Below are 13,492 nucleotides of genomic sequence, written 5' to 3'. Positions count from 1 at the left end.
ACATAGAGAACAGACTGGTGGAGAGGGGTTGGGGGAGGGATGGAGTGGGAGGTTGGAATTAGTAGATGTAAGCTTTAATATATATTAATAGAATGGATAAACAATAAAGACCTACTATATAGTATAGAGAACTATATTCAATATCCTACAATAAATTGTAATGGAAAACAATACCTTAAGAAAGAAGGAATGTAAATATATGTATAGCTGAATCATTTTGCTGTACAGCAGTGATTAACACATTGTAAATCTTCAGTTAAAAAAAAGATGCAGAGTCTTACACAGACAGACATGATTTCCTACAAAATAAATGTCAGATTAGTGCCTGTTGGTGTCAATAAAATACAACTGTGTTTTGTGTTTAAGTCTTGTAGCTTTGCCCTCAGTTACTCAGTTTGGGAACATAAGTGGTACACCTATGTTTAGGAGATTCAGTTTATTTCAGTTCAGTTCAGTTGCTCAGTCGTGTCCGACTCTTTGCGACCCTATGGAATGCAGCATGCGAGGCCTCCCTGCCTATCACCAACTCCCGGAGTTCACTCAAACTCATGTCCATTGAGTCAGTGACGCCATCATACCATCTCATCCTCTGTTGTCCCCTTCTCTTCCCACCTTCAATCTTTCCCAGAATCATGGTCTTTTTCAATGGGTCAGTTTTTCCCATCAGGTGGCCAAAATATCAGAGTTTCAGCTTCAGTATCAGTCCTTCCCATGAATATTCAGGACTAATTTCCTTCAGGATGGACTGGTTGGATCTCCTTACAGTCCAAGGGAATCTCAATAGTATTCTCCAACACCACAGTTCAAAAGCATCAATTCTTCGGCACTCAGCTTTCTTTATAGCCCAACTCTCACATACATACATGACTACTGGAAAAACCACAGTTTTAATTAAACAGACATTTGTTGGCAAAGTAACGTCTCTCCTTTTTAGTATGTTGTCTAGGTTAGTAGCTCTTCTTCTTTTGAAGCCTCCCCCAACCCAAGAAAGTCTCTCACAGCTTCCATTGTTTCCCTATCTATTTGCCATGAAGCAATGGGACCAGATGCCATGATTTTAGTTTTCTAAATGTTGAGCTTTAAGCCAACTTTTTCACTCTCCTCTTTCACTTTCATCATCTTCTTCACTTTTTGCCATAAGGGTGGTGTCATCTGCATCTCTGAGGTTATTGATTGATATTTCTCCCGACAATCTTGATTCCAGCTCGTGCTTCATCCGGCCCAGCATTTCTCATGATGTACTCTGCATATAAGTTAAATAAGCAGGGTGACAATATACAGCCTTGATGTACTCCTTTCCCAATTTGGAACCAGTTTGTTTTTCCATGTCCAGCTATAACTGTTGCTTCCTGACCTGCATAAAGGAGGCAGAATTTCTCAGGAGGCTGGTAAAGTGGTCTGGTATTCCCATCTCTTTCAGAAGTTTCCACAGTTTGTTGTGATCCACACAGTCAAAGGCTTTGGTATAGTCAATAAAGCAGAAGTAGATGTTTTTCTGGAACTCTCTTGCTTTTTTGATGGTCCAAAGGATGTTGGCAATTTGATCTCCAGTTCCTCTGCCTTTTCTAAATCAGCTTGAACATCTGGAAGTTCACAATTTATGTACTGTTGAAGCCTGGCTCGGAGAATTTTGAGCATTACTTTGCTAGTGTGTGAGATGAGTGCAATTGTGCAGTAGTTTGAGCATTCTTTGGCATTGCCTTTCTTTGGGATTGGAATGAAATCTGACCTTTTCCAGTCTTGTGGCCACTGCTGAGTTTTCCAAATTTGCTGGCATATTGAGTGCAGCACTTTCACAGCATCAGCTTTTAGGATTTGAAATAGCTCAACTGGAATTCCATCACCTCCACTAGCTTTGTTTGTAGTGATGCCCACTAAGGCCCACTTGACTTCACATTCCAGGATGTCTGGCTCCAGGTGAGTGATCATACCACCCTGATTATCTGGGTCATGAAGATATTTTTGTATAGTTCTTCTGTGTATTCTTGCCACCTCTTCTTAACATCTTTTGCTTCTGTTAGGTCCATACCATTTCTGTCCTTTATTGCACCCATCTTTGCATGAAATGTTCCCTTGGTATCTCTAATTTTCTTTAAGAGATCTATAGTCTTTCCCATTCTATTGTTTTCCTTTATTTCTTTGCATTGATCACTGAGGAAGGCTTTCTTATCTCTCCTTGCTATTCTTTGAGTCTCTGCATTCAAATAGGTATATCTTTCCTTTCCTACTTTGCCTTTTGTGTCTTTTCTTTTCTCAGCTATTTATAAGGCCTCCTTAGACAGCAATTTTGCCTTTTTGCATTTGTTTTTGTTGGGGATAGTCTTGATCACTGCCTCATATACAATGTCACAAACCTCTGTCCATAGTTCTTCAGGCATTCTGTCTATGAGATCTAGTCTTGTGAATTTATTTGTCACTTCTACTGTATAATCATAAGGGATTTGATTTAGGTCATACCTAAATCAAACGGTCTAGTGGTTTTCCCTGCTGCTGCTACTGCTGCTAAGTCGCTTCAGTCGTGTCCGACTCTGTGCGACCCCATAGACGGCAGCCCACCAGGCTCTCGCGTCCCTGGGATTCTCCAGGCAAAAACACTGGAGTGGGTTGCCATTTTCTTCTCCAATGCATGAAAATGAAAAGTGAAAATGAAGTCGCTCAGTTGTGTCCAACTCCCAGCAACCCCATGGACTGTAGCCCACCAGGCTCCTCCATTCATGGGATTTTCCAGGCAAGAGTACTAGAGTGGGGTGCCATTGCCTTCTCTGGTGGTTTTCCCTACTTTCTTCAATTTAAGTCTGAATTTGGCAATAAGGAGTTCATGATCTGAGCCACAGTCAGCTCCCAGTCTTATTTTTACTGACTGTATCGAGTTTCTCCATCTTTGGCTGCAAAGAATATAATCAATCTGATTTTGGTATTGACCATTTGGCCTAATTCATCACTCAGTGGTGGCCAATGTCATATTGTCTTGCCAGAAAGAGCTCTTAAAAGCAAGAGATTGAGGAGGTCACCTCTTCTGCATTACAGATGGTAATAACTACATTACAGTCAGTTCCTGAGTTATTTGACTTCTCTGCTCAGAGACATCAGGAAGTTCAGGGGAATTATGGGAGAAAGTTTAAGGCTTTCCTTCTGAGGTTTTTTAATTTGTTTGTTTTGTTTACACAAAAGGCAAGAAAAACCTTGTACTTTGATGAAAAACTTTTGCAACATGTATTCAATAATTCCCTATCAGTTAACTCTACAACTTCAAGAGATAAGGCTCTTGCAATAACCACACTCTATAAGATATTTTTGCTGTTGGGAGAAACCTGATTGAAGTTCTGGTACTCTCTTCAAACTCTAACCCCTTTTCCCTCCCTGTTCTGGAGTGCAGATGGGAACTCTTACACTGGCATTCAGAATTGACAATTCCTAAATATTTGTAACCAAATAGAAGTGAAGTGAAGAGAAGTCGCTCAGTCGTGTCTGACTCTTTGCAACCCCATGGACTGTAGCCCACCAGGCTCCTCCATCCATGGGATTTTTCCAGGCAAGAGTACTGGAGTGGGTTGCTATTTCCTTCTCCAGATAGACCAGAACATTATTCCAGGTTGGGTAGTACTATGACATTTCTCTACATAGCATGGGGTTGGGGGTAGTCAGGAGTCAAGAAAAATATGAACTGACTGAAGAGTGGGAGGGAACTAACAACAATTAAAACATGTAATAAAAAAAGAAATTAACTTTACTATGCACAAGATATTTCTTACATACTCTACCAATAATATCAACACCTTCTCTCTTCTCCCAGTGTATCATAATCTCATTCCACTTTCTAGACTTCCTTTTAGTCAAAGATTCATCTTGTATCTACTCCGTGTTATCATAACTCCCCACTTTCATCCTCAGATCTCACTTTACATAAAGACTGTGATGGTTAATTCTACATGCCAATTTAGCCAGGATGTTTGGTCAAGCTAGATGTTCCTGTGAAGGCATTTTTTTTTGAGATTGATGAGTATTTCAAAGAATAGACTCAGAGTAAAGCAGATTACCCTCCATAATGTGAGTGGGCCTCATCCAATCGTTTAAAGGCCTTAAAAAAAAAAAAAAAAGACTGAAGTCTCTTGAAGAGGAAGGAATTCTGCCTCCAAACTGCCTTTGGACTCAAGACTGTAACATCAACTCCTTCCGAAATCTTCAGGCTGCTGGCCTGCCTCATAGATTTTGGAATGTGTCAGACCCCACAATTGCATGAGCCAATTCCTAAACAGAAATCAGTTTTTCTCTCTTCCTCTCTCTATCATTTATATGTGTATAAATTATATAATCCTATTGACTGTTTCTCTGGAGATCCCTGACTAACACAGAGATGAAAGAGCAAGGGAAAATTATTATTATTTTACATAATCAGAACGTATTCTGCATTAAGACAGATTTACATCTTTTATGTTATTGGTGGAAGTATGTAGAAAAGGGTGAACTGTATCCAAGGAGAGTGGATTCAAGGCTTTGAGAGCCAGAATATACTTGATGTGTTTTGACTAAAAAAAGAAAAACACATTATTCCCTCCAAGAATCATCTTAACAGTCAACATAACTGTGGCAACACAGTACCACAGAAAGGACACAGCATGGGGGTCAGGAAGACTGCAGCTCTTTCTGTGCGTTTGACCAAATTGTTTAATTTTTGAACTTCTGAACATCTATAAAATGGAGACAATAAAACTCAGTTCATTGGATTTTTATGAATATTAAATGAGATTTATATACAGTGGGTCTGACCTACAGTTAACACTTTAAAATTGTAGCTTCTATAATTATTTTTCTCATCAATACATGGGTAATACTGATGTAGCTTCATAAGTTTTTGGGTGTTTAATTGAAAACCATTAAAATTATAGTTAACCATTAAAATGCTCTTGGACTGCAAGGAGATCAAACCACTCAATCCTAAAGGAAATCAACCCTGACTATTCAGTGGAAAGACAGATGCTGAAGTTGAAGTTCTATACTTTGGCCACCTGATGTGAAGAACCAACTCACTGGAAAAGACCCTAATGCAGCGAAAGACTGAAGGCAAGAGGAGAAGGGGACGGCAGAGGATGAGATGGTTAGATAACATCACTGACTCAATGGACATGGATTTGAGCAAACTTCGGGAGATAGTGGAGGACAGAGGAGCCTGGCATGCTGCAGTCCATGGGGTCACAAAAAGTCTGACAAGACTTAGCAACTGAACGACAACAACACCAGTAGATAACACAGGCCAATAAGCATCATTATAAAAGTATAGTTAGATATTATAAAAGCAATTATAAGAGACTGAATACCTAACATACTTCAGGCAACATGCTAGTACCTTAGATACCTTATCTTGTGTAATTCTTACCACAATGCTGTAAGGCATGTTTTTTTGTAGAATCAGAAGAGTCAAAAAACTCTTTTTAGTTCACACAGCTTTGAAAACACTGAAAGCAGAAATTCCAACCTAGGTGTCTGTCTCCAAATGTATTTTGGTCCTTTGTGTATTACCACTGACTCCAAAGGTCAGTCATTATCTTGTACACAGGCAGCACATCTGTTTTGTGTTCATATTAACATGCTTGGTGCTTTGCTTAGTGCCTGGCATGCTATGGACACACATTACACATTTGAATGAAAGAAGGAAGGAAAGGAAACAGTTCTCCCGGAAGTCGTGTTCTCCTTATCTCTGGCCATGAACTGCGTATTTGTTATACTTGCCTGGATGGTGAATGATACAGGTTCTTGCCACACTCTCCCATCCACAAGAAAGCCATGGTTCATCCCATCCGTGGCCACAAAAGTGAAGTGGTCAGTCCAAGAATCCCCTCCCAAGTGCCGATAGGCCACATGCCCGCTGTCCACGTCCAGCTGAGTGAAATTGTGTGGGATCAGTGCCATCCCCCGCAGGTAGAGCTGGCCATGCCGTGGGAGCTGGGCCAGAAGAAAGGTGAGCTTCTCGGCTGGAGTGTCAGGGTCAGTCAACTGCAGGAGGTCAGGGGAGAGCAAGCCCGTGGCCCCTTCAACCAGTCTCAACCCCTTGTTCCTGGTCACCACGGGTAAGGCTGTGTCCACAGTCTCCAGTGTGATCTCAAAAACCCCAGGCTTGGTCTGAAGTCCATTGCTGACGATGAATCTGGCAAAGAGAGGCAAGGCAGCCTTCAACATGGATTCTTGTGTCACCATCTATTGGAATGAAATGATAACAATACACACCTTTACTCAAGGACATATTGTGTTGGGATGTGAAGGAAAGCTCAAGAGTGGATCTTTCAGGAGGACACCATTCCATCCATTAAACCAGTCACTAGACAATGTGTACATGGACCATTCTAACCCCCCAAGTATTGCTCAGCAGCATGGATGGTAGATTCCTGGGATGGGGCAGGTTAACTGTGCCAATGATATTTCTCAGGGTTGTCAATACTTAGTGTCATTTCTTGCCCCAAATAGGAATTTCATAGCCCAGACTCTTTTGCAATTGTATTTTCTTTGTGAGATTTTAATAGGCTCAGTTCTTAAGGCTGATCATTGGAAGCCCATCCAATAAAGTACTGAGTAGGCTGAATTTGGCTAATTCACTCAATTCACATATTTTTCTGTTTGTTTTCACATTTGCCCATGATAAGATATGGGGGAGTTGTGTTAGACAAAGATTATTCCCCTGCTTTAAAGAAAAGAAAATTAGAGTGGAAAGATTCATAAACATGGCAGATCATAAGGCAGGTAGGAGACAGAACTGGGACTAACACCCAGGTCCTCTGACTCTACACCTTCTGTTCTTGCCGTTTTAGTGACTGCTGGTTTAACAATCCACTAAGAAAGAGTTGTGGTGCCTAAGTATCACTGCAGACCTAGAAGAGAAAACTGAAATGACACAAATCCAAGCTGAGCAAGATGTTTCTTACACTTGAAGCTCTGTGATACCACGGCGTGCTTCTGATTACATTGATCACTAAATCACATTCCACCCACACCGACAATCTCAAAATTAAACTAACCAAAATCACCCTTAGAACATTTCAATGTGTAATTTCTATACAAAGGACAATTGAGACTATGATGAAATTAAGCCAACAAAATCTGCTATTGAAACTCCAACAAGTTAGGAAATCACTAATCTCAAATGGAATTGACACATTCACCACTGGCCAAAGAAATGTACTTCAAAACAATCATGGAATTGTGTCTATTTGTTTTTTTCCCACGTACCAGTTCTGAAATAGTCATGGGGGATAGAAACACTCTTATGTTCCACGGATGTAAAAATCTCCTAAAACACTGTAGTGTGCATACCACTGAATGATAAAAGAATTTTCTCTGGAGGTTCTTTTTAAAATTAGAGAAGATATGGGGTTTATATTTATTTTATGAATTTGACAAATTAGTGACTACCAAGTTTTTTATTCTCTACAAAAGGTATCTTATCTTTCAGGGATAGAAGGCTGATGCTTTGCTGTTGAACATGAAGGAATATGAAACCAGGTTGTGTGAGCGTGATGAGTCTGCCAGCCTGCCTGAGGCAAAGGACTCAGGGACAAGAGCAGCTGGACCAGAAGTTACAGGGAGATGAGTTTGGCAGATACAGATTTTGCTTTGAAGGCTAGGCTAACATTTTTGAGCTTTCTAATTATCAAGCTGGTAAGACTGCCTACCAGGAAAATAGGATGCGATGCATGGAAAAGGAATCCTTGTCCAAAAAGTTAAAACTGCTAAGTGAAATACTCCAAATAAAACACATTTTTTGACAAGTCACATACCTTGACTTGTAAAGAATACAACCTGTTTGTTTTTTTTTCCCCCCACAGCTCAAACAAGAATATGGAATCAACTTTAGAATTGTAGATGGGACAAAATCATAGTTTCCTTAAAACAAAACAATACGTTTGGATAAATATATCCTAAGCAAATAGGTAATTTCATTGCTGGATCATGGAGTGTTTGCAAAATCCATTATTTTTTAAGAAGAAAAAAAATCACTCCTGAGAAAAAATATTTGTGAATGCTCTTCACCTTTTAAGTTATTAGTCACCTTGACAATATCAAAGATCAGGTGATACACATTTTTAGGTACAAAAATCATGATCTGTTTCTCAGGGGATGCTTTTCATGGAATTGTGCCCTTACTTTATTGTTTTCTGGTTAACTCTGTCATGTTTCCTCCCTGGAGTCTATCTGAGCAGAGGTAAATATTGGAGACTAGGCATCCTCTCAGGCCTCCATTTTCATGTAACCTCTCCAGAAACACACTTCATGCTTTCAACTTTGCCCTCTTCCACAATATAAAAGGGCTGTCTATGTAAAAACATGCTCTTTGGAGAGTTTTAAATTAGCAATTTATAGTTGAGCACAGACTTAAGCCAGAGAACATGTAGGCATGTCAAATACCGGTGGAGAAGGAAGAAAAAGAAAATGGGAGAGAAGGGGAGAGACAGCCATCAGGAGCAAGGAGGTGAAGCAGGAGACCCAGGGGCTGCCAGGGGTGCATCAGAGGTGGCCATGTTGAGTATCTGATTCTGACTTTCTCCTCTGGAGACTAAATTCCAAAAATGCCCAACTGGGTGCCCCAAGCTCAGTCTCAAGGTGGCTGCATTATCCACATACATGTGACCTGTGTGAGGCCACTGAAGTTTTCTCATGATCTAGGCAGTCCATCTCAGACTCCTTTCTGCCTCTGACGGGCATCTGACCACAGTGAAAATCAGCAGTCTGCCCTCAGTCAGAGGGGAATGAGGGTGAGTGGGTTAGGGACCATTTAAGATAAGAAGCATGTTTCCTGAGGCCGGTGTTCCCAGCTGGGACGCTCAGGCAGCTGTCTGCACGGACAGAAAGCTAACAAGCCAGTGGCCAAAAGGATGCAATGTCCCAACGTGACTGGATCAAGTACATCTTCCCACGTTCACAAGTAACAGTGCAAACTATTCACAAGCGGAGAACATTATCAGAGAGAGTGAGAGACGGGGTGAACGGGCCCTGGTTGGCTTCCCAGTCAAAAGAAAAAAAAGCCTAGCAGAACCAGTGCGACAAGGGCAACGCTTTGTGCCTGTAAACGTTGACCAGATGATCTTGCAAATGGCCCACACCATCCCCCTCAGAAGAAACCTTCCAAATAGATTTCCAAGTTTTATAACAATAGCGCCATTGCTATTATGGCATCCAGTCAAGCTTAAGAAGCCAGTGGTGTTGAGGTGGCAGCTCCTTATGTGGGTCCATTTTGTTTAATTCCCTTTATTATGCCCCTCCTGAGAGGAAATGCAGCCAAGATGACCACTGTCTCATGAAATTTGGGGAATGACTCTCAGATCTGTGTGGGGTGCCTGCCCGGCCTGATTTCACCATTACCATGGTGCTTTCAAGCTTTCTGCATTTCCTGGCAATAGAGTTGGCTGAAGAATCTGCCATCTGTCATGGCATTTAAAAGATAAAAATGGAATCATAAATAGAGCCAGTTCTTCAGGAAAAAAAAAAAAAAAAAAGTCCAACCGGCATGTCAAAATGGAGGACATTAGCATGTTCTTTTAGAACCCGGCTGCCAGCAGCTGAAGTCAGCTTGCTAATCACTTGGTGTCAGCTGTCCCAGAATGTGCTGCCAAATCCTTCTTCCAGGCCAGCAGCACCAAACAATACAGGAGAAATTTATGATTCACAAAATATTTTTGCAGAAGGTAAAATCTGACCATTAAACTCCCCCGTTTAATTAATGCTGCCAGAGCTTACATTAAAAAGTGAAGGGAGGAGGGAAGCTCTCTGCCACAGAATTTATCTCTTCTCCCCAGCCAAATTCCTTGCCAGATTTAACAGCAAGCAACATAAATTTAGGTGATTAGATTGGTTGCATATATTTAATTTTTAAAAAGCACCATGATCACACTTTCATTAAAACAGCCTTTCAGCTTTGGTTGAACGCCACCTGACAAACAACACAATGGTTGGGTTAGTGAAATGACAAGATTAAAACAAGGGTCTTCAGCAGATGTGAGGCTCTTCCATTATAAATATGCAAAACTGCTGGCCAAACATCAGAATGACACACATGGAGAAGGGTCCTTCCCACAAGAAAAGATTCTTTAGTACAGTCAGATCTCTCCACAATGAGATCTCAGCCCAAATTTAGCTCTGATACTCAGCTATGTCAATTTAGGTGACTTCTTGCCTCTTCGAGACTCACTTTTCTCACCCATCAAATGGGAACAAGACATCTCTCTCAAGGTGGTGGTGTAAGGCTTAAGAGTAAAAAGGGTCTAGGACACTGCTTGATGGGGCTTCTCAAGTGGCGCTAGTGGTAAAAAACCCACCTGCCAAGGCAGGAGACATAAGAGACAAGGGTTCGATCCCTGAGTCGGGAAGCTCCCCTGGAGGAAGGCATGGCAACCCACTCCGGTATTCTTGCCTGGAGAATCCCATGGACAGAGGAGCCTGGCAGGCTACAGTCCACAGGGTCGCACAGAGTCAGACATGACTGAAGCGACTTAGCATGCACACACACACTGCTTGATCTATTCCAGGTATATCAAGAGTAGCTTTCTTACACATAAATGAAGGGGCTGAATTAAATCAGTGTTTTCTTACCCTTGCTGTTTATTGTCTCGATGAACATGTTTCCTAATCTTGAGTCATTCAAACACCACCTTCACAATTTTTGCCATTTTCTGGTACTACTTGTACTCTTATTATGCTTTATATCAACTCATTGTTCTTCTTAAATAAATGTACTTGAAACCTTTTAATGACTAAAAGACCAAAGTTTTCACTCATAAAAATGAAATCACCATAAACACCACAAAAATAAATACAAGAAACCAACTGTTTTTCATTCGCGCTAGATGTTGTTGGCCGATGGCTTGGAGCCTGAGGCCTGTACACTCTTTGCTAAAAAGGGAAAAACAGTCCATACTGAAGAGCTGTTAAGGACATATGAGCACAGGCCGCCTGAGACTTCCTTCTACAAACAGAAGGATTGAGAGTATTAAAAAGGAGTTTCTCACTCTCGAATCTCTACTACCTAATGTCTCCTTTCTGTACCAGCCGACATCATTTTGCACCTTTGTAGCATCAGTGGTACTAATCACTCATTTTACAAAATTGAGTCACAGAGTTTCTGCTAAATGAAAACCTTGCCCAGAAGCTCTCTATGCAAAACAAACTAAAAGTCAAACCACCAACAAACTAAACAAAACAAAGTTATCTCAGTAACTCGAGATGTGAGCTGCAGAACACCATCAATTCAGCCCCTTCATGTGCTGTCAGGGAGAGGACCTCAGAGGCTCCTGTAAACCCTCAGATGCCTCAGAACACACTGGGAACAATGCACTGGACTGGACTGGACGTGGCTAGTCCCAGCGGCATCGGAAGCACCTGGAGAGCTTTGAAAATACAAATTCCTAGGCCTGAAACTGGACTTACTAAGGCTGTCTCTCTGCAGTGAGGCCCAAGAATTTAAATTTTGTAAATCTCTCAGGTAACTCTCCTGAGAATCTAGAGACTTAGAAACTCCTGGGATGAATGATTTTATAAACACCCTCAAGTATGATTCTCTATGGATGTGAATTAGAGAGAGATACCGTTTTTTATTCTCAGCTCATCACTACCATCTAATTAAGGCCTAATCATTATTTCTCAACATCTTTATGTGTTCATTCTTTGGCTTCACCAGCAGAATCTCTGGTTTCTCCAATACAGTCATGAATGTCTTCAGCAGACTCTCTCATAGGCATGGATGGAAGCAAATAGGAATGGACAGGAAAAAGAAGGTCCAGAAATGGGTGTCAAATGAAAAACCCTGAATCTGATATACCTGCACTAAGCTAATAAGCATCCACTCTCCATTAATAAGCAGGAAAAAAGGAATCATATTGCTCTTTATAACTTCTTCCTTCCTTCAAGATTAATCTTGGTATTGTAAAGATTGGAGAGAAAAAAAAGGGGGCCAAGTAAAGAATATGGTAAACAATAACTACAAGAATAACAAAAATAATAGAAACATTATTATTAACATTAAAATAAACATTGAAATCTAATATTAATAATAGAAACCAATACTTATCTTGTTCTTCCTATGTGCCATGTTTTGGGTTTTTTATTGGAATATAATAGCTTTACAATGTTGTGTTAGTCTCTGCTGTACAACACCATGAATTGGCCATATATATATACATGTACCTGCTCCCTCTTGAGCCTCCCTCCCACCCCTTCTCCCGTCCGACCCCTCTAGGTTGTCGCAGAGTATCCAGCTGAGCTCCCTGTGCTATTCAGCAGCGTCCTGCCAGCTCTCTATTTTCTGTACGGTAGTGTATGTATGAGAATGCTACTCTCTCAGCCCGTCCCCCTTCCCCTTCCCCACTGTGTCCACAAAATCATTCTCTATGTCTGCTCGTCTATTCCTACCCTGCAGATAGGTTCATCAGCATCATTTTTCTAGATTCCACATTAAGAACATTACACATAAGCTCATTTAAAGCTCTCAACAACTCTGACATAGCCACTATGAGCATCATTCCTTTTCACAGAAGCGTTTATAGGAGCTCAGGAGAAGGAATGACTTGAGGAAAACCAGAGATGTGGGTCATGAAAGCACAGAACTGACCCCAGTTTCGTGCTTTCGTGACTCTGTACCGTATCCCAAGCCAAGGAATCAGTGTGAAAAGTAATCCCTACTTCTGATGTTTTAGTTAACACCTAGCAACACTCAAGCACTGAGTTGGTATTAAGAAAGTGAGCCACCAAATGATTATCTGCTTGTTAAGAACATTTGTCTAAAGAAAAAAGGAGGTATTAGTCTACACTTCCCTGGATTTTTTTACCTAACTATACAACTCATCTTTTCAAATCATCATTCCAAATACCAAAAAGGCAAGCAAAATAATCTTTATCGACATTTAAACATTGTTTATCATAGCAGACATACTGAATTAGATAAGATATAGGATAGAGGAGAGTGGCATTTGGACATGGGTTATCCGTGTACTTGATAGTTTATGGGAGCCTGTCAAATAACATAGGAGTCTGCTACAGTTGTGTTATTTTATAGCATTCTTTTGAAGGTTGCATTCTGACATGACAAAAATCATAGTGGAGAACAGAAGCCCTGTGTGTATGGAAGATAAATCAATGCTCTCAGAGCCTCTTTCTTAATTGGAAAATTCAGGGTTAGATGTGTACCAAGGTCCCCCAAAGGCTGGTCCAGGATTTCTGGGTTCTCAACCCAACCCTGGGAATCTGTATTTCTATCAAGAACCCCAAGTTCAGCCAGTTTTGATAACTGCTAAAGGATAGACCCTCTAGAGTTTTTCTTGCTTTATGTGACTGGAAACAGATTTCAGTATTTTAAATGAATGTAGACTTTCATTAATGTTGTATCTTTGCCTTTTCAACAGATTGTTATTCCTCCCAGTGATTTATTTGATACAGAATCCTTGAACAGGTGCACAGCCCCCAATTATAACACTGTTTCTATGGGGAAATATGATCCACTTTATGACAACATGAT

The 13,492-nt window shown here is 40.8% G+C and overlaps 1 protein-coding gene across 5 annotated transcripts in view; it reads right to left on the bottom strand.

Moving 5' to 3' along the window:
• The window catches only part of FREM1 (FRAS1 related extracellular matrix 1), a 182,034-nt gene that overhangs the window by 37,899 nt on the left and 130,643 nt on the right, over nucleotides 1-13,492 (bottom strand). For 3 of the 5 annotated variants that reach the window (XM_044939842.2, XM_044939841.2, XM_025281508.3), the window contains exon 25: nucleotides 5,728-6,142. In XM_044939842.2, coding sequence (XP_044795777.2) covers nucleotides 5,728-6,142 — 415 coding nt within the window. Of the gene's footprint in view, nucleotides 1-5,727; nucleotides 6,193-13,492 lie in introns of those variants that run through there. The other 2 variants (XM_044939845.2, XM_044939843.2) reach the window with 2 other exon arrangements.

Source organism: Bubalus bubalis, chromosome 3 (genome assembly GCF_019923935.1).
Source record: "Bubalus bubalis isolate 160015118507 breed Murrah chromosome 3, NDDB_SH_1, whole genome shotgun sequence".
Lineage (NCBI taxonomy): Eukaryota > Metazoa > Chordata > Mammalia > Artiodactyla > Bovidae > Bubalus > Bubalus bubalis.
Note: the sequence above shows the minus strand (reverse complement) of the source record. Positions and strands in the feature narration are given on the sequence as shown.